We start from the raw sequence: 21,481 nt of genomic DNA, 5'->3' as shown, positions 1-21,481 counted from the left end.
AATGTATGAAAAAAACTACAGTGGCCATATTTTTTTCTGAAATTACAGAGTTTTGTTTGTGAGTTGTTTTAAAACTGTTTCTCTTTGTCATTAGCAATGGTCTTGGAGCAATGGTCTTGGAGTGCCAAAAAAAAGGGAAGTCAGAACTTGGACTTGGTTTTAGTCTGTTCATGGGATGTTAACAATAAGAAAATACAGATGTGTTCACCAGCCTCCTCCTGTAATGTTGGCCCCCAGCCCAAATAAGAGAACACCAAATGAGAAACTTGCATTCATGTCGTAAACCGGAACCTGAAAAAGAAACCTACATCACTTTGTCAAAGGAAAGAGAAATAACACTGTGTAATCTAAAAAGCAAAGTCCAGACACAACATAAAAGGCTTTTTTTTCTCAAGAAGATCACATCAAGACATGCTCAGTGATTATCATCCTCCATCTCCTCCCTGCAGTTTTTAAATGTGATGAAAGCTTTGTTTTTGTCACTTAAGCACAATTCTTATTATGTCTTGAATCCAACACAACACAGAAGCAGATCTGTTATACTGCACAGCAAAGACTCAAATACATTTTGTAGTATCACAACCTTAAATATATGATTTTGCCACACAGAGTTCTGAATGCAAACCTACTGTAGGTTCCATCCATCTGAATTCCAGAGAAACAGTGAGTTATACTGTATAATAAAGGCACTGTAGTGGTCAGTAGCTGAGTAACGTAGTAATTCCTTCCATGAAGACTACTGCACATATCTATATGTACATGAATACTGAGTGTACGGAACATACCTACTAACATCCTACTATAATTAAAACACAGAAAATATATATATAAATTCAAAGCACAGATACAGAAACAGCCATTGACTTGAAAACAGCTCATCTAGTCTCCCACAATAACTTCTCATGTCATGGGAAACAGGTTCTGGATTAGCATTAGCTTTAGCACAGCAGTCAGTACCTGTGTATCAGTAAACTAAATGTTAACAAACAGGGAAATGAACAGTATAATTTTCTCCACACTTTGCAATTGTACAGCATAAAAGAATATAACTATCATATAGGTATGATACAAAAATCTGTTAAATATTAACACCAACTCTTCTATTTCAAAGTAAGATGTTAAATCTGTTTTTACCTTATTTATGACTTTTTTGTTTTTACTGTAACAAGGTCATTAAATATGTTTTAGAAATCTGTTGCACTGTTGCCATAAAATACATGTAAACTCTAGTTCAGGTCTATTTACATTGACACAAAGGCATTAAAAACAATAATCTCACAAATAAATAGCTTTTACAGTCTAGTGCTCCAGATGTGCGCTAGTGCACTGTGCAACATGTTGCATGCAGAGCCACTGATGGTAACATGGGCATGTTCTATTAAATGATGTAAGTTTCATATTATAAGAACTAGAAGAATGATAGTGTAGTGCCCAGCAGTCATAGGGCCAGTGGCACTGAATGAGTTAGAGCAAGAATAACATGAACATCACTGTGAGAGAAGTCTAGACTGTAATGAATGGAACAATTCTATCAGGAAAAAGTATAAAAAATAAATACAGATCAGCCGAATCGAGGAGTGTGAACAGCATGTCCTTTAGGGCCTGTGGCATTTGCAAACTGGACAACCTAGTAGATAAACCTAATCAGCTGCTGACTTTGTACTTACAAAAAATGCTTGAAAAACGACCTCACGTGATGCAGAGGTGGGGGTACTTTTACCCTAAAAAATTGAAAATGTTATAAAATCCCCACTAACTGACCTCACAGCTGCAAGAAACGTGTGTTTGTCCTCTCCTGCTCCTACTCCTTCTGACTATTGTCCATCTTGTGGCTACTTGAGACCACAGTAAAGGAAAAAATTATTTTGTTGGTGCCCATTTTCACTTATGAATGATTTAGCATGTGAACAAAAACATGACAGTGCAAAACAGAGCAGCTGAGACTTAAACCAGCAGTAGTCAGAGGAGCTGTAAAAGAAAAAACTACTCGTCATTATTGTTACTTATATAATATATTGTCGTAGTAGTATAATATGGTTGATTTTTAATTTGTTACATGTAATAAAATAAGTTAAAGGACAACGTTTTTAAGCCACATACATGGTGCACTTGTTGGTGTGTTTGTAGAAGGGGAGAAATGATGTGGTGGTTGTGACTAAGATGTGGAGGAGGGACCCCACAGCTAAATCCTGCCTATGACAAATAAATAAGGTAACAGAAGATGTGGCCTCTCTGTCTGACGCCTGGGAGCTGAAAATGATAAATATCATGAGGGAATGTTGTGTGGGATACTTTGAATAAAAATACTTAAGTTTGGAGGCCCATGTGGGAATTCGTACCGTACAAAGTTAAGAGGTACCTTTAACATTCAACAATCAGGCTCTGTGGTTTAGTCAATTGCTCAGGACGCCGTCCCAGTGCTGAGCAGGTGTTGTAACACAAGACGTGAACACCAGCTTACGTTCCTCAGACGGCAGAGACGTTGCTGGGTGTGAGGGTGTGTGTCTCTGAGGCCGGCTGGTCTTTGGGGCTGGATTTGTCCAGGACAGAGATCTGAGTGACCGTGCTGCTTTCAGTGAACAAGGTACGTCGTCTTTTACTGTAGCTCAGGTAGCTCTGAGTCTGCCAAAACCAAAACCTCTTCTTCAGTTCTGCCTGCACCTGAACGCACACCAACATTCATATGTAAAAAAAACAAACAAAACCAAAATAACACTTAAATATTACAACATGGAGTGAAAGGTATAGTTTGGGGTTGTCATACAAGCAGATTTGCACATTTTAGCCGATCAAATACAGACACTTTTTGACTTTACGAAACATATCATAGGTTTTTAGTTTGATTTTCCTCCCCTCAGATAGCCACTGAATACCATTTATTAAAGCTAGCTATGACAATCAGTATTATTTTTTTATTTTCACTAAAAAAAAGACATATTTCCCTGCACACCAGTGTTTCGCTTATTCTGGCTGATTAGACCTCTTCTCTTTCAACTAGATCAGAAATCTAATCAACCAGAAGGACTGAAAACACCTGTGTCAGTGTGAAGGCTCTTCATGAAGGGTGCTTTCAAGTAGCCCATCCTGAAACCTGGCATCAGAGTGTCCTAAATCAAACCAACAATAAGCATTTTCATGACAGTACTGTCTTGCTTTTGCTTTACCAGATAACAATAATTAACTTTTATTGAAAACAAAGAATCCCATGCAAGTTTAAAGTCTCGTCAAGTTGCCTTTTTAGCACAATGTCTGTCCCGAACTTGAAAGTTTATGTAGAAACTTACAATATGCTTTGGATAATAACTGACAAAATGTAAAATGGCAACAGCTTGTGCTTAACTGTAACCTGGAAACCAGACAAATCTGCAAGCTCAAGGTTTATTTGCTCTGGCCGATGCGTTCGGTCCCCCTCCTGTTTAGATAGATTTCCAGCCAGCGACTGTTAATATAATATGGGGCATGTTTCAGATGATGATTTACAAATCACAAAATAATGGCTGCAGCTGATGTAGAACTTTTTGTTTCGTGTTTTCAAATTCTGATGGCAAAAATAGCAAAACTTGTTCTGACATATTGATGCGACACCATCACAGCTCATCACTGCACACCGTTTATGTTTGTCTGTCACTCAGTGCTTCATCATAATGCAACATGGAAAATCAGTGGCTGAAGGTTCCAGATTAACTCACATGTTCAATTTGGTGTGGCAATGTCAGGCTAGGCTAATTGGGTGGGACTTGCCAAACCACTCGTATGGTCTTTTAACTGTCAATATAAATTAATTTGTATTTAAGTACATTGAATAGTAATAATGATTTAAGATGAATGTCGCCCTCCATGACTAATTCTAATGAGATCATACTGTTTATACAATACTGGGCCTAAAAATGTTGTTTACTTACCTCACCATTCAAGAAACAGTAGAGCAGGGCCACAACAGATCCCTTCAGAGCAGAAAAATATGATGCAAAACTGTTACATATTAAATATCAAAATAAAGTCAACACCCTGAGCAAAGTTGTCTGACATTGGGTCTCAATGTTTGCATGAAAAATTTGTATCCGTGTTGTGTGTTTTACCTGAAAGGATCCCAGGCCGAGTTCTATGAAGATTCGGGCCTCTGCTCCTGTGTTTTCTGGCAGGAAGGCAAACACCATGTAGTGCATCCCAAACAGAGGGATGAGAAGCAGGGTGGATTTGGCCAGCCTCCTGCACACATGGTTAAAAAAGACCCATGAAGACTACGTACAATAAGTCTGGGCATGTCATCATGTGGAAGGATATGGATTCTCTTCTCACTTGAAGTGACTGGTGTCGTTGCCACCGACACCAGGAGATCTCAGCTTCTGGACCAGAATGCGGATTACATTGATGAAGATGATGAAGTTCACCTACATAAGACACATGAATAGATGTTATCAAAAATATGAAAGAACCACCACAATATTTGTGCTACATCTGCAGCCATTTTTATCTGCTGGCCAGCTGTTGTATCATCACATCAAACCCGCAGTGACAACGACTGCAGTAGAGGTTACTTAATCATGGTTAGAAAAACTTAAAATGACATTAAGAGTTAAGGTTTTACAGTAGCAGAAATCTTTTAGCAATCAACCCCTCACTCAAGAAAATGACCTGGGTTTTGAGATACCTCATGTTTCACCTACACTTCAAACTTAAATAATATCAAGTCCCCTCTGGAACATGCTCACCAAAGGCTTCATAAGTTTTACTGATCAATGCCTGGGTCTCCCTTCCAATCCAAAACAAAAAGTGGGTATACGACATCTACCTGCGTATACCCCTCACTACACCACTGGTGAGAAACCACTGAGGGATGATGTTCTTGATGTTGCACTAGTCATTATATTTCCCATATACTGATTATTTGTGGTGGCCTGCCATGATACATTTTTTTAATATGATAGGTGATAAAATAATTAATTGAAAAATGTGCTACTTTGGCTCTGAGGCAGCTGCCTGGCTGCATCACTCAGTACCCTCCCTTATCATCACACCCAGACCACTATCTGATTTGCTACACATCAAGCAGTAACAGCGTGTTGGAGCTGTGTGTCCAAAGTAAGGCAGCAGATATTACTAATGTTGTAATAAACATTGCTATTTTCTACACTGTAGTTGCAAAAAAGCAAAGTGTTTACGCTGGTAACATTCTGCCATTAGTACTAGTAGTTACTGGATGTAATTTCAGTTGTATGGGTATGAGAACTGCAAGGAAAAGAAGAGGGATTGAGACTGTACATGAACATGGCAAGAGATGTGACCCATGACTAAATGATCATACATTAGAAATATTAAGTGCAGTGACCATACAGACATGTCATACACCAGAGGTTTATAACGCAGACCTGCTCATGTGCAGTCAGCTCACACTGGACGCACTCAAATGAGTCAGCCGTCCCTTCAATGTATTTGTCACTGTGAGTTTCAGTCTGCAGTGTAGTTCATGCACTTCACTGATAAACAAGAGAATTCTACAGTTTACACAGAGCTTCATGATCAAAGAAAGGCTTTGTATCGTCAGATTTAAAAGACAAACAAAACAAAATCACACCAACAGAGAAACATGGAAGTGCGCTGATTAACTGTTGATGTTAACTGCCAAAGATAACAAGCTTTTCCATGCACTGGCCAAGTTTCCCTGCTTTCATGTAGGAAATGCATCAGCTTTCTTTGACTTGTTATTGTTGCATGCAACGAGAACACAGGATAGGAGTCTGCTGTGGCTGGTGCAGGCTGCAGAGTTAAAGAGTCACACAGGTCTGATCCAATATTGAGGACTCTTATAATTCCTCAGTAGCTCCTGTTACTGCTTTGTACTCACCAGTAGTGACGCAGTTATTGGAGCTTTTATGATCCACCAGATGAAGGCCACATCTGTGTCATCCCAGCACCTGAGACAGCAATGAGATAAACAAGGCAGTCACAGGAGTACAATATTGTTCATCTCATCACGAAACACACGCTGTTAGAAATTGTGGAGGCAAATCCTTGTGAGCAAGACTAAATTATAATGCAAGGATAAACTAATTATTTTCCATCTTTTTCATATTCTCTTAAAACAACTGTGCATCAAACACTTCACAATCATTAAGCAAACACCAAAGCTAAGCTAATAAGCCAATTCACAAGTGTTTAGAAAGTTGTTTTTTCCTTCTGAACTTTTTCTTTGATTTTACCTGTATAAAACAGGTACACATAAGTTCTTTGAACCAAAAAAGGGTTAAATTCCTAATAAACATAGATGTGTTTGATGCATGTATGGTTGGATACATAAATGAATGACAGTGGGTCTTATTGGGAGGATACTTGAGTATGCTTATTGAAGTTTCCTCATTTTTTTTGTGACATTTTTTTTTCTGATATTCTACCACAGCAGCTCACCCCTTGTTATCGTAGAAGTTTCGAGTGAGGATCCACGCTGTTATGATTGTTGTAGGAAGACCTGGAAGGAACAAAGAGAGTGACCTGATCATTAGGGAAGAGCAGAAGTAGAGCTCTAACAAGAGACAGAGAGAGGAGGGAAGGAAGAAAATGAAGGTAAACAGAAAGAGGTGAAAGAGAAGGATTGCCCACCCCAGCCGATGAGTATGTACCACCAGAAGTATTTCTTCTGGAAGACAAAGGTGAGAGCAAGCAGAGTCTGCAGGTACATTCCCTCCACCAGCAGCCAGAAATAGTTGGCCAGGATACTGAACTGGAAGAAGGCCACGGCTGATTTACAGGATGTCTGTAGAGACAAAACAACAAAAGCCACACGCATCAGATGAGTCGGTGGATGTTATTTAGCTGGGCTGGTACAGGTCTCTCCCATTAATGTATGGGTCACAGGGAGGTCTGCAATGATGATGCATTTGAGGGCAAAGAAGGTGATATGTTAGATTTTTAATGGCTTGTGTATTCCTACCAAACCATGAAGGTGCGGGGGTCACGGTTCAGTGCACGCACGGTATGTACTTAGGAATGTGGTGCAAAAGTTTGCAAGTGTGAGTTCTTGAACTTTTAGCTGCTTTTAGCAACAGGTGCTGAGGTTAGCACCACAAGCTGAATGTTTTGTGAACCTATCACAATATAGTGAGCAAAAATGAAATGCCAGAGTTGCAAGAGTTGTGGGTTCCTGGCTGGCTACAACAGCAAAAGAGAGAGACAAAGATGGTGTGTTAGCACTGCTCTGCTGTTGTATTGTATATGAATGGAAACACAACAAACACGCTAACACATTCAACAGCATCACCAAGATGTGCCACTAATTGAGAAAAAGAAAGAAAGAAAAATAAATCGTCCTGAACCCAACTCCTTAAACAGCCTTCAGTCACACAAGCAAAACGTAACAAAACATTTACTGAAGCAAAAGGCGTTAACAGTGGCATATAGACCCTTTTACGGCTGATGTCAAAATGACGTCAGTTTGTTAGCTAGAGGTAAAACACAACTCACCAACACAGGGCTGTAGACTACATAGGAGTCTTGTGTTGTGTTATCGGGTGCCAGAATAGAGGAAGTCATGACTCAAAACTTACATTTTATCACATACCAGCCTCCACTGCCTGACAACAAAAACAAAGACAGCTATGGTTAAATGTGATAAGACGAAGGGACTGGACGAAGGGGGTTATCAAGAATGCTCAGGTGGCCAGCACACTCTTCATATCAGGTTAGGGAAAAAGTGTTTACTGTTGTAGGGATGAATAACATGATGTGTATTAAGAGTTATAATGTCCACATAATCAGAAATTGGCGAGGTGTTAAGAGGCCCACCAAAAAATATTACACTGTTTACTAACAGTAAAAGGGTCTATAGCCAAGATAAAACTACTTGCCTCCCTAAAGCATAAGTTTTATTTTATTATTCTGTCTATTTTTTATTTTAAATTTCATATCATAAGAGATGCTTTTCAGTTTTATAGCCTATTGTGACCAAGTGGCAACCTCAGGAGATAAAAAATGAAGAAATGTGAACATGCCAAAAACTGTAGTTCTTTGAACGGCCACTTGAGGCTGACTACAGAGGCAAGCCAGTCTTCAAAGTCCCCCATGTTAAAATGCAAAACTTCAGAGCATAAATAAACATATCAACAGCCTGGTGCAAATAATTGCTTCTCATCTTAATGGCTTATTTCAGCATTCATTGCAACGGTACAAAAGGTTTATTTAACTCACTTGTTTATAATTTTTTAAGGCCTAAAGTTACACATAATATGGTCACATATGGCACAATATGGCCAAATATAGTGCCTTCAAAACAGGAGTCCACAAAACAATGAGTGGTGTCATGGTAGCTATGTGCATTATTTTTCATAGTCTTTAGTCGTGCCCTGTTGCTTTTTGAGAAAGTGTGCAAAATACTCTCAGTGCTGCTCAGAGACTTTCACCACTGTATGTTCAAAATAAATGACAAACAATGTATCCTTATACATTTGTATTTTCTCCACTGCATGAACTCGCATTGAAGCGTGACCCCCAAACTGTAATATGAACTGAACTGTGGCTTCTGTGTACCATTACACCTCTATTATACAGTATATTAAAAAAGTGGAAATTCTCTGCTTGGTCACACACAATAGAAAGCTGTGGATTACAACTGTACTCTCTTAAGGTCCAGTGCTGCCCCTAAAGTTACTGTTGCTATGCCTGTCAAAGAGATACAATGATACATAAATTCAGAGATTACATAAAATGGTGGCAGATTTATCACTCAAAATTCACACTAATTTTTGAAATAATTGCTCTTGATTCCAACAAGGAGTGAAGTAAAAGCTTTTCATTTTGGGCTAGCAACTTTAGATTTTGTCGACAACTCAACTTATGACTGCAGCCAACAGATTACCAGCTGTGAGCTTGTTTGTTGTCCTGTCAGGTGTCAGTAGGAGCACTGGTATTAGATTTGAACATTCAATAGAGGGACGGTTCTAGGACGTGCTATTTTTCCCACCGTCCAGTCAAGTCCAACCCTACTGTGCTGTAATTGGCTAGCACTAGTCACTTCCTTGTGACTGGATGCTAGCTGTGAGCATGGCAAGACCCACCATTCTGTGCTGTTCATTTGCTTGTCAGCAAATCATGTTTTCATAACCATAATTTTATACAATGAACGTCCTACATTCAGTCATGAAACATGTGTTGTCATGGAGAAAAAAAGAGGGTTAGAGAATTGTATAAGAGATAGCAAAATAGGTAGAGTGATTTAATATTAAAGAATTTTAGTTAAAGCAACATTTCTTAGATATTTCAGAAGTGTCAGTGTCAACATTTTATTTACTAATAGGATCTTTCCTATTTATTCAAAATTAAAGCAATGAGTAATTGACTTTCTTTTTAAACCCTTTTCCAACATCATCCCCTCATCAATTTCCTCTTTCCTTTATGTCTTTTTGTCTGAAAAACATTTGTGCTCAGATAGAGCACAAGAGCTGTCTCTCATCCTCTGCTCTCACTGGTCCTTTTCATCCAAGCAAGTGATGGTGATGTGCTGCTGCTGGTCCCTCGTGGCCACACAAGAGGGACACTTACCTTCTGTCAAGGTGGTCTCATCAACAGAAAAATAGGAAGAGAAACACTTGTCGTTAATGCTCTCCCAGGCTCATGCACAGACACTCCCAGCATTTCAATCCCACTCCTTCCTGCTCTCTGTGATAATGAACTCTTCAGAGTTTGTGAGATTCATGTCAAGATAACAAAATGCAGGTTATTCTGCCCCCACCTGAAACCAGCTGACTGTATTGATATGACACAGATAATTTATTTTCAAAGTTAGTTTTTGTTCTTCTGTCCTATTTATTTACATCCAACATGAGATCATACAATATTTGTGTCATCTCACAATTTATTTTCTCAATTATTTTCCTTTATTCTTCCTCTCCACCTTTCATTCTTCCTTGTTTCCTTCCTAATTTGCATCCTTCTCTATGTCATTTCTTCTTTCTTTCTTTCTTTTTTTCAACTGATCTGGAAGCATGATAGTCCTCTAACTCCATTCTATTCGCCTTCACTCTCAGTAGTTTTTTACTTTCAATACTTTTACCGCAACATGTTTCTAAGATAGATTTTTGAAAACAGGACGAAGCTGCTTGTACTGTAGCGCAGTATGTTCACATAAGTGGAACCACTGGGTTCACTTGCGTAAAGGATGTGAGTCCTTCACTAGTAACTATACATTATGGACACACTAATGGAGCTGTGGTGGAGGGTTTCACACTCACAGTAGACATGAAGCAGTGGTCCAGGTTTTCATCAGAAAAAAGAACAGCATCTTTGATGAAGACAGCGCTCGCTCTCAGGATGAAGGAGAAGAACAGGTTGATGTGGATGTAATTCCTGGTGCAGTGAAACTTCCTGAGAGAGCAGAGGAAAAACTTTAGTGAGTCATTTTTAAAAGGAACATGTTTTATATAAATTCTTAAGACTTTCAAACACCTATGATGGGAAATCTTGTTCAGTAAAGATGGCTTGAGTTTAGTTTGACAAGTACTGAGGGGGAAATGATAACAAGTCCCCCAATTATGTCATTTGTTCACAAGTGATGACTGATCTAACGCCCCTATTGCCAGAACAACATAATTAATCTGTACTTTAGAAAGCTGTTACAAATCACTGTTGAAAAAAACTAATCTCTTTGATGATGTGGTATTGCTGTGGTTAAGGTTTAGGTTAAGGCAGAAAAACAACATGGTTGAGTGAAAATAGGTGTGTTTCCAACCACCTCTTTTTCTGCACATTCTTAATTTGCACATCAAAATGTCAGTGTGGAGACATCAAAAATTCAAAAATCTTGACATATCACAGAAAAGTTTGTATGCTTGGGGTAGGAGGTTAAATGTGACTAAATGCAGTGGAAACAGATTCAGTGAATAAATAATGACGCACCACTGCCAGCTCTCTTCGCCACTCATCCAACAACAAACAGCTGTAATATTAGTTGTTCAAAACTCTCTATTTTTATCATACAATTATTGTTTTCCTTTGTTTGAGGTTTGATTGGCACTCTTGTTCTGCAGTGGTAATAATGGCACCTGACTGGAAAATTAGTGCTACTGCCACCTACTGCTTATCTCAATGAACTTCATCTTCTTCTAACCGCTTCATCCTCTTGAGGGTCGCGGGGGATCTGCATGTCTTTGGACTGTGGGAGGAAGCCGGAGTGCCCGGAGACTCTCTAGCACTCTCGCCTCACAGCAAGAGGGTTGCCGGTTCGATCCCGGGCGTGGGAGCCCTTCTGTGCGGAGTTTGCATGTTCTCCCCGTGTCAGTGTGGGCTCTCTCCGGGCACTCCGGCTTCCTCCCACAGTCCAAAGACATGCAGATTGGGGACTAGGTTAATTGATAACTCTAAATTGTCCATAGGTGTGAATGTGAGCGTGAATGGTTGTTTGTCTCTATGTGTCAGCCCTGCGATAGTCTGGCGACCTGTCCAGGGTGTACCCTGCCTCTCGCCCGATGTCAGCTGGTATAGGCTCCAGCCCCCCCGCGACCCCCAAGAGGATGAAGCGGTTAGAAGATGAATGAATGAATGAAAGATAAACCTTTATTGTCTGTCACAAGTAACAGAAATTTGTCTTTGGCAAGCTCCAAAATAAAATAGACAAGGACGCACAAAACACAATAGACATTATACAAGATATACGACAAAGCAGTGTATCTGGGTGGGACTTCAGTTGTTATTTTAAACTGTTCAGGGTGGTGATGGCCGTGGGAACAAAAGTTTTTTTGTATGTGTTCTTCCGGGAAAGTGGGACTTTGTAATGGCGACCTGATGGTAGTAGTTGGAAGGATGGGTCAATCAATCAATCAGTTTTACTTATAAAGCCCAATATCACAAATCACAATTTGCCTCACAGGGCTTTACAGCATACGACATCCCTCTGTCCTTAGGACCCTCACAACGGATAAGGAAACTACTTTATGACTACTTTGTCAAGGTTTGGGGCCATTTGTTGACATGGTTACAATAATATTCGTAGTTAAGGTTAGGGGCAATTGTGGTCCTGCCTCCAAAACAACAACAACAACAACAACAACAACAACTAAAAAAACAGTCTCTCATGTTAGAGTCCGACATTTTGTTGAAACATCTATCTACCCTGACTGCCACCATTTATCCGAATATCACTCTACAATAACCTCAGCTGACTTCCTCTTTTGCTCCCAGCACAAAATTACTACAACAGCTAGGGGGCACTGTCACTTGAACGTGAATGAATGTCATTTTTACTTGCTGAGACTGAACCAATGCTGTTGTGTTTTCTCGGGAGGATGAACAATGTTACCTGAACACAGTGAAGACAAAAATAGCCGATATCAGAGAGATGAGGGAGGTAGCGTAGCCAGCGGTGTACACCTGTTTGAAGTTGGAGAAGTAAGATGTCTGAAATACAAGAAAAGATAAAATAGAATAAAGAGATTAAACCAATGTCAACATGTACATATTAACTATTAACTGCTCACTCACACTTTTCTCACCCATCCTTACAAGTGCTAATTAATGTGATGAGAAAACTAAGCTGCCACTGCTTTTTAACAATTTGTCTTTGGTGGAAGACAGTGTACTTAGAAAGTACACTGTGGGGACAATAAATGTTGTCATCTGTATATAAGTTAGTTTTAACTTGTATAAAATGGTTCAGCACTTTGGAGGTGAGGTGCATGTGGCATGTCTTCTATGAGCAAGGCTACAGGATTGATTTGAATATATGTTTTGCAATTAATCAGACGCAGACCTGAAAAAAATGATGCATATCTTACAAGTTTTCCTTTGAAGAGTGTTTGCTTAATCTGACAAGACATTAGCTGGACCCTTTGGGGAATATTTCAATGATAATGTGACCTGTCATACTTGGAAACTTGTATGGTTTGATCTGCACTTCTTCCATTAAGACAGATAAATCCTAAGCTTTTCTCTTGAGCAAAGCACCTTATTATCAACATCATTACTTCCTCTTTTGCTACTTAGAGAGGAGAGGCAACATTTGCTCAACAGCAAGAGGTCATCTTTTGGGAAAACATAAATGTAGGACATTTTGCTGTCATGTTTCCAGTGATGACAGTCTCGGAGGGTTCGTGTTGATGTCTCAGAGTGGGAGGGACATGTCAATCATCTATATTACTGCCTGCCTGAAACAACATCTGTCATTTAGCCTTACTACTCAACCATAATAAGCTAAATTATAGGCTGCAGTTATAAGGCTAGTAATTAAAAGTAATTAAAATATGTTGGTGACAAGAGAGGGCATCATATAAAAAAATGTTTATATTAGCCAGTCTACAGCACAGCACATATCTTGTCTGATGAGTCCTCAAATATCCACCATGCTGGAACTGATAAATATGTTAAATATGGTTTGGCACCTTTAACGTATTTACACAGTTATAATGGCGACCAGACAGACAAGAAATCCAAATGAGAATGAAGTCACAGATGTGTAGTTTTTCCCTGCAGAATAATTCACAGAAAAATTGGTTTAAACATTTACCTCTGGTTCTGTCACTTCGTATTCTGTGAACTCGCAGGCCTCCTCATAGGAGGGGTAGAGCTCGGACCATCCATTCTCAGTGCAGTTCCTGTAGATGTAACCTAACCAACATATAAAGCTGTCATAGCAAGGACAGAGGAGATCATATAAAGAAAACAGTCGCACTAAGAAATGTATCATTCAGTGAGTTCACTTGATTTTTTGTCCAGCAATACGCAGGCTTCATCCATGTGTACAATTGCAGGAATACAATCCCTACTTGAGGAGGCCAGGTAAGCTAATAGGTGAATTCAACAGTCAATCTCATTGACCTCACCCAACACAAGTTTTCCTGTAGGTCACTGCAAAAATATTTTTGCAAGGAAATGCATCTAGGATAATGCACCACACACACAAACCCAGCCCACACCCGACCTCAAATGCATTAATCAATCACCCAAACTCAAACCCGACCCACAAACCAACAAACTGGAGCTGAAAGTTTCTGTTAATGACAGTCGCTAATAACAATGCTGTTGACCATATGTCTTTTCCACTACATATCATACAATAAAACTGATTTTTTTGTTTAAAAAGTACAAACACAAGAAGACAACAATCACTCACCCATCTTTGAATATGATCTCAAGCGCACAGCTGATGTGTTATTCACATGAACGATCTGAGCACAAAATATTACTAGGAGGACTACACAGAGACCACAGCTAACCCAAAACAGTGAAAAGTGAGAGATGTGGCACTTAACAGTCACCCAAGAGAAGCAAGGTAGCTGAAGCGTAAATAAATGACACAGAGCACTAAAATATGTGTTTTAATTGGAGGGGGAAGTCTGAACTTGGCACCATGGGAGGGGCTCCAGACGGTTGGCAAGGAAATGTAACTGGAGAGACAGATATTAAAGGAGCTATATGCAACATTTAGAACATACCTATGATTCACAGTCTGAGCACACAGTTGTCAACATGAAGGTGGCTAAGCTAATAGCAAGCAGCTAATGGTGCTAACAACGCAAACAGGGCTAACAACCGCAACAGTGCTGACAGGGCTAACAGTGTAGCAGTCCTAACAGTTAGGGGTCAGGGGTAGAATTAGTCCCATAATCATGTCCACATTAAGGTGTTTGGATTATTCCGAACAAACTGAACATTGTTTCTAGACCTTTAAATGCAACGTTTGAATGCTTTAAGCATCACAAACAAAATTCTCCTTACCTTTATTTTACTGAGGTATGTAGCAAAAGTTTCAGAGGCATATACACTACAAGGCCAAAAGCATGTGGACACCCCTGTCTTGATGCTTTTGTTCCCAGGCTGTTTTCCCTGGTTGGACATTTGACGGCATACAGCAGTGTCTTTCCTTTTTCATGAAGGAAGGCAAGGCAAGTTATTAACATATTTTTCATAGAGATTTAAAGGAAGCCATGATGGATTTCACTAGGAAAGCTCTTCTGGGGGCACTGACAGCTAATGCACAGCTCTTTTCATTTTAAATCTTAGACTGGGGGATCTCAAACAGACTTTTGTTGCATGACCAGAGGTTAAGTCCAAGGGATAGTATGGACACGCACAAGTCTCAAAAATGTATTGAATTTAAAACTGCAGAGTCATGCTCAATCAACAAAAGACAACACAGACACGTTGTTTATGACAGCATCACATGCAAATACAGTATGATGGCTGATTAATGTTCAATTTGTTGTCATTTGTTGTTTAGATTCATGAATATGCAGCTGTCCTGATGGAGTCTATTAGTTTTACTGAGACACTGATGAATAATAAGCGTAAATACACTCTTCGCTTTCACCCCACCTCCCCTCTCTCTACAGATGCAACTAATCACATGTATACACATGAGCACAGACGCTCTGGTCATTTCTCAGAAGTGAGATAACGCCACTGCTCTTCATTAGGATTCAATGGGCTGCACTTAAACTCCATCTGTCTGTTAATGACCTGAGCAGCTGGAGACTCACCTCCTATGAAGAGGACACATGACAAACCCCTGTCAATACATAAACACAAACACACTACACAACAACAAGCTTTGCCGTTTGCCAGACAGAGGTGGTAAGGATTCAGCATTGATGTGACAAAAGTTTAGAGACAATTATTTTTCCTCTTCCATCACTTTTTTACTTTAGTGTTTGGAAAGCAACAAAAAAGTTTAACTGCTGTCACCATCTGGCTGGAAACATTAAGATAAAATTTCTGCATTTGTGTAACTGTGGGAGTCAGTGAAACATAAATTTCATTCTCTTCTTATGTCTGAAAGGATCTGACTGAAAGTTGTGCAAGTCTCCTAAAACGTGCGTGCGTGTGTGCTTGCGCATGCGTCTGTTATTAATAAAAAGCATGTTAATCTAATTGATGATGCTTTACAAGATAAAGAGAGCAAAAATAGATTAAAAAAGATAAAGAAATATTTTCTCTGACCTTCTCGCTGTATGTGTTGCAGTATGGCTGACTAGGGGTGACACACAGGTGCAGTGGTTAGCACTGTCGCCACAGCAAAAGGGTTGTGGGTTTGACCCTGCTGGCTGGCTGGGGGGAGTTTGCATGTTCTCTGCGTGCCAGCATGGATTTTCTGCATGTTCTCTGCAAGTTAGGTTAATTGGTGACTCTGTGAATGTGGGTATGAATGGCTGCCTGCCTCTATGTGTCAGCGCACAAAGAGATTTGAACAATGGGGAACTTCCAGGGCTGAAAAATGATGTCAACACTGAAGCACCACAAACTGCAGTTCTGTGAATGGCCACTTGAGGCTGGCTCCAGAAGCCAGTCAATCCCCACAGACCTGCATGTTACAATGCCCAAATTTATAAACACACATGTTTACAGCCTGGTGCAAAAACAGTTTTGGTCTCTATAGCTACATGTAGCTTTTTCAAATTTGGTTTCTTTTGGGTCCAACAAAACAAGATGGCAATGATCAAAATGCCAGACACTGCTATAAAATCCACAAATCAGTGAGTGACGTCTCGGTCGCTACGTCCAATATTTTATACAGTCTATGGATCTGACTGAAAGTCAGCAATGCAAGCTGCTAACTAAAGTGTGATTTTTAATAGTGGTTTTTGGTCTGCTGCACTGGAGAGCCTCAATCCAATTATAATCCCATGCACTCAAACTGCAGAAACAAAAATCAGTTACAGAATGAGTATTGTGTGGTTGTCTGTTTTGACATACTGTACAAATAAAGTAACCAAGTAACCTGTCTGTCACACCACGAGGCCAATCTGCTGTTCCATGGAGCAGTGGGGCAGCATGACCTGCTCACACTCCTCACTCATAGTTCTTGTCTTGGAGTTTTCACTTCTGAGCTGAGAAATACTGTGCAGCCGCAACAACCTTCAGTCCCTCGGGATACTCTGATTCAAGTGATGTGCATGTACATTTTTTCACTCGGGCACTTTGAGAACCTGTACAACGATGTTTATACAGTATGTGGTTACACTTTCCTCCTTTCCTGTTGGTTGTTAAACTGCTTGTTCAACATGACCAAGGTAGATTGTTGGAATCAATACTCTGCACAAACATCTTCTAATGCATCAGTAAATCCTCTGTATGGACATACTGGCAGTCTAATTTGATTGCAATGCACTTTAGAAGTATAAAAATCTGATTTAATGAATTCAATAAATGTAGTTGGCTACCTGCAGGGCTAAAATTGTAGCATGATGACTCGATTATCAGTTCAAACTTTCTTTTTCTATCCTTCAGACAATTTTACTCAATGCTGAGTCAAGGAGTTGTTTAACCTTGGTTCCCTGTCCAAAAGTATAACAAAAGTATTACAGTATGAGGTTATTTACTTTGTTCACTTTCCTAACAGCTCTAGGTAACACTGACAGTAGTCCGGTCAGGTGAAGGCTGTCGATGATGAATTTAAATGAGGCACATTTGCAGTCATTTTCTCCCACCATGGCCTGAAGTAAGAATGACGGAGCTCACTGAGCTCACCAAGCTTCACGGCGGTCATGAGTCACTCAAGGTCATCAGGTTTTCTGTGAGAATCTGTGTTTATGAGACGGAGGATGAAAAGTTTACAGTAAAATAAAAGATTTCAGTTTCATGATTTGAGTATGCCCGTCCGGCTCCTCAGCACAGCCGAGCAGAGTGTGGGGGTTTGAGTCGTGGGTGGTTTTACCGATATCCAACTACATTAGCTTCAGTATAACGGCCTGCAGCCACAGCGTCGGTGGGTGAATGGTTGGATGTGAATGGGGGTTGAAGGCCGAGGCTCTGGGGAGGGTGCTAGTGCTCAAACTGCCATGCTTAACAAGCAGCGCCAATTCCTTCCTCATGCTCTTGGCTCTTAGAGTGAACTCTTTGATTTCCCAATTCATTATTTTCTCTGCATGCAGCCTCCAGTTGGATAGGCTGGATCACAGCTACAGCGCTTGACTTATCCCGGTGTCTGTGGAGGAGGAAATCCAGTGGGGTCCAGGAACCCACTAACACTGAGTTATGAGGTCATCAACAGCAACCTCCGCCTCCTGATCATCCTGAAGAGTGCGCTTAACTTTCACTGCTGTGTTTTTTTCTTCTCCTCTGCTTTGTGCAGTCCTTCATTTTCACTGCTGCTGAAAGTTGGTCAAGTACATCATTTTCTACATCCAGCATCCCACATACTGCACATGCTCTCTGCAGCTACTAACTCCACTGTGAAAAGTTATACAGTAATACTTTGACTTCCACTTTCGCTTTCTACTGTTTACAAACAGTGACCGACAATTCCTGCAGAATATACCCTTAAATATCAATGAAAACCTTACTAAGCATTACTATAGCAGCAAACTGCTATTTGCTGTGTAAAGATATACTGGAGTAATGGCCTCCTGAGCAGAGAATAAAGTCACACTACCTCTGTGTGTGCTGGACTCAGAGCTCCTCTGTGGTTTGTTGTGTGCACACGCATTTCAGTGCAGGTAGGCCTATGTAGCCTATCCCACTGACTAACTCATTGCTACTTACTGCTTTGCACAGTGCTCACACGGAGGTTACCACTGATATCAGGACAGTGACAGTGCGGAAATGTAGTGCCCATTTTCCAGTTCCCATCTGGTTAAAGCTCAGGTAGGCAGTTTAATTTTAGCTTCATTGGGCAAAAACACCATGTTAACCTTTGGGCTATTGTAATTCAGGTGAACTGAGAAAAAAAATGACTTCTGCACCTCCTCTTGACTCTTTTTTCAGACTTTAGAAAATCTAGGCCCTGACAGGAGATTTTGGCCAACTATTGGTTGTTCCACTAATGCAGATGTGCATGCATGTGACAGCCTGACTCAATGGCAGAGAGTCCTCCAGAGAAAGTTGCCATTCCAGCATTGGCAACAACTGCCTATACTGCAAAGCAACCCAAAAAAGGAAGATGGACTTATACAAAAGGTGGTCTGTCAATATACAAAACAAAACATGTGTCAATATTGGAAAAATGTTTTAGAGATGGAGAAAATGGTGCTAATAATTTAGCCGTCAGATAACTGGAGCCAAAGACTCACAGTTGAGGCTTCATGTTCACGTTCATGTAGCTAACAATAGCTAGAGCCTCAAATCACACTGTCCCCCGCCTTACTTGTTGCCGCTACAGACCATCTCACTGGGAGAAGAGCAGGCAGCAGCTCCAGAGATGGACCCCTATTCAGGACCCCTATTCAGTGGCTGCAGCAAACCCCAGCTCTGGTGGACTGGACAAACCTGACTCCCAGCAGGATCAGCAATATTTCTGGGGTGTTCATGCTGGCCGAATTAGAGCCACTGCAGCTGCACATCGAAGGTTTTTCTCCCAAGCTGCTGCCCGCTCTTCTCACGGGGAAGCAGAAAGCAAAGCGAAGGGACCATCGGGTCGCTAAAGTTAGCTAGCTAATTCTTGTCTCATCTGTGGTTTGATAAAAATAGGATATAGGAATAGGAGGTAAAATGAAATAGGATTAAATAAATCAATGTATGGGAAACGGTAGGTTACTTTATGAACTATGTGCATGTGCCTCAGAAGGAGGAGCTACAGGACAAAGGATTTCTGCCTACCCCAGCTTTAATACTGTTTGCTCCGTCAGCACTGTTGCCATGGTTTGGCACTGTTTATGGAATAAGCACAGTTTGCTGCTAGCCGTCGGCTCAGCCACAGGGACTTTACCCTGGAGTTTACTTTTATATAAACATAATAGTATTGTGTATTCAAGGGTTTGAAAATATCAGCCAATATTATTTTTTTAAAAACAAAAACAATAGCATTAATAAACATTTTCATAAAGATATGAATAGCAACGAAGTTTGGATGTAACATGTTAAGTCTAACGCTCTGTAGGTGGTCAGGCTATTTCTAATTTAATTCTTGACTTGATGAACAAAGTTTGTACTGCCTCTTTTTCTACTTCCTCATATTTTCACTGCAGATTTTGGTTCGTTTCTCAAATGTCCAGCGACAATTTTTTTTTTATCACCTCAGTTGCATCTGTATCTGTCTGTCAGTATGATGATACATGAGAGATTCAGAGCATATTCTGTTTTCTTTAAACCGGCCAGCTGGATGAGACAGCGGTCTGGTGAAGGTGGGGGTCATGTAAACACTGAGGAGAGCAGTGCTCTCTGCAGCCAAGTTTAGACACTGGAGAAAAGTCCATGTGATCTGCATAGAAAAACGTCCATTGAAAACATAAAACTGGTCCTTAGAGACATCTATATATAATCTAGTCACTTCGCTGAGCTGTAAAATGAAAGATGGATGTACTGAGCACAAGGTCATTATGCTGGAAAAGCTGTATCTGCCTGTTATTTGGCCTTTGGAAAATCAACTGAGAAATCACACATGCTTCTCTCCAACAACAATGTGGGAAATACAGCACAGGCACAAGCAGGAGGATGAAAAGAATTTCAGTATCACTGTTGGCATGATTATCAATCATTTCTCTACACCTCCTCAAACATCTCTGCTGCCCCAAAAATAGGGTCACAAAAGTGCAAATGTCGATGACAACAAATAATTTCAACATAAAACAACTTCCACAAAGAAAAATAACCTAGCAAAATTTAGGGACTATATTTTTGTTATAATATCAAAATGCTTTTGCAGTCAAAAAAGGTCTGTTTTTAATACATAATCCAAGACAAAGTCATTTTCATTTCTTCAGGGGGCCTTTTGAAGACTGAGGGTTAGTAAGCAGCTACTTAAACCACTTATGCCTCTAGGTGGCTGCATGTGCCTCCAAATGTCACCTAGCTTTGTGAAAGGTGTGCTGAAGTGATTTACCTTGGTTATTAGCAAACAGCTGGGAGACATTGGCACACGAGACGCTGACCACCTGTCCCACCTCAGCACGATACCAGCAACGGATGTCATCCCACGCTGTCGGACAACCTGAGACAAGAAGACATCATTAATCACACCTTTATCAGCACTTAGTTACAAGTTTGACTTATGAGTTCAGGTAGACAGCCTGAGAAGTGTGAGCCCATCTCTCTCTGCCATATCAGCCCTAACCTTAATGGATCTTAACATATCAAGTACAGATGCTCAAACTAAGATCAGACTTTTCTATGAATGTCAGTTTTTGAGCTGAGGCAAAGGCCAAAATGTAGGCTGCAACAAATGGTAGGGCTTCTAGCTGAGCCAATTCACAAATCTGCCTTTTGCTCTATGCATTTGCAATGTGACTTACAGCCCCTACCTGCCAGTTAAGAGGAGTGATGAGTCAGCGATGGTATAAAACAGTCATGTTTTTTAAGATCACAGTGACCTTGACCTTCGACCACCAAATTCTAATCAGTTCATTAGACAGCAAGTGGATGTTTGCAGCAAATTTAAGAAAATTCCCTTAATGCCTCCTTGAGATATTGCATTCATGAGAGTGAGACGGACGCAAGGTCATAGTGACCTTTGATCACCAAAATCTAATCAGTTCATTGTTGAGTCCAAGTGGGCACTTTTGCCAAATGAGAAAAAGGTTCCCTCAAGGCATTCTTGAGATATCACGTTCACCAGAATAGGACGGACTAA

General features: G+C 40.3%; 1 protein-coding gene across 1 annotated transcript in view; it reads right to left on the bottom strand.

Moving 5' to 3' along the window:
• Positions 1–1,174: 1,174 nt before the first annotated feature.
• The window catches only part of ghrhrb (growth hormone releasing hormone receptor b), a 51,477-nt gene continuing 31,170 nt past the window's right edge, over positions 1,175–21,481 (bottom strand). The window contains exons 3-13 of the mRNA XM_049587083.1: positions 20,735–20,842; positions 13,487–13,587; positions 12,284–12,381; positions 10,221–10,353; positions 6,598–6,751; positions 6,406–6,466; positions 5,846–5,915; positions 4,300–4,391; positions 4,080–4,209; positions 3,903–3,944; positions 1,175–2,661 (exon numbers count right to left, since the gene is read on the bottom strand). Of these exons, the coding sequence (XP_049443040.1) occupies positions 2,467–2,661; positions 3,903–3,944; positions 4,080–4,209; positions 4,300–4,391; positions 5,846–5,915; positions 6,406–6,466; positions 6,598–6,751; positions 10,221–10,353; positions 12,284–12,381; positions 13,487–13,587; positions 20,735–20,842 (1,184 nt within the window). The 3' untranslated portion in view covers positions 1,175–2,466. The remainder of the gene's footprint in view (positions 2,662–3,902; positions 3,945–4,079; positions 4,210–4,299; positions 4,392–5,845; positions 5,916–6,405; positions 6,467–6,597; positions 6,752–10,220; positions 10,354–12,283; positions 12,382–13,486; positions 13,588–20,734; positions 20,843–21,481) is intronic.

This window comes from Epinephelus fuscoguttatus, linkage group LG10 (genome assembly GCF_011397635.1).
Source record: "Epinephelus fuscoguttatus linkage group LG10, E.fuscoguttatus.final_Chr_v1".
NCBI lineage: Eukaryota > Metazoa > Chordata > Actinopteri > Perciformes > Serranidae > Epinephelus > Epinephelus fuscoguttatus.
Note: the sequence above shows the minus strand (reverse complement) of the source record. Positions and strands in the feature narration are given on the sequence as shown.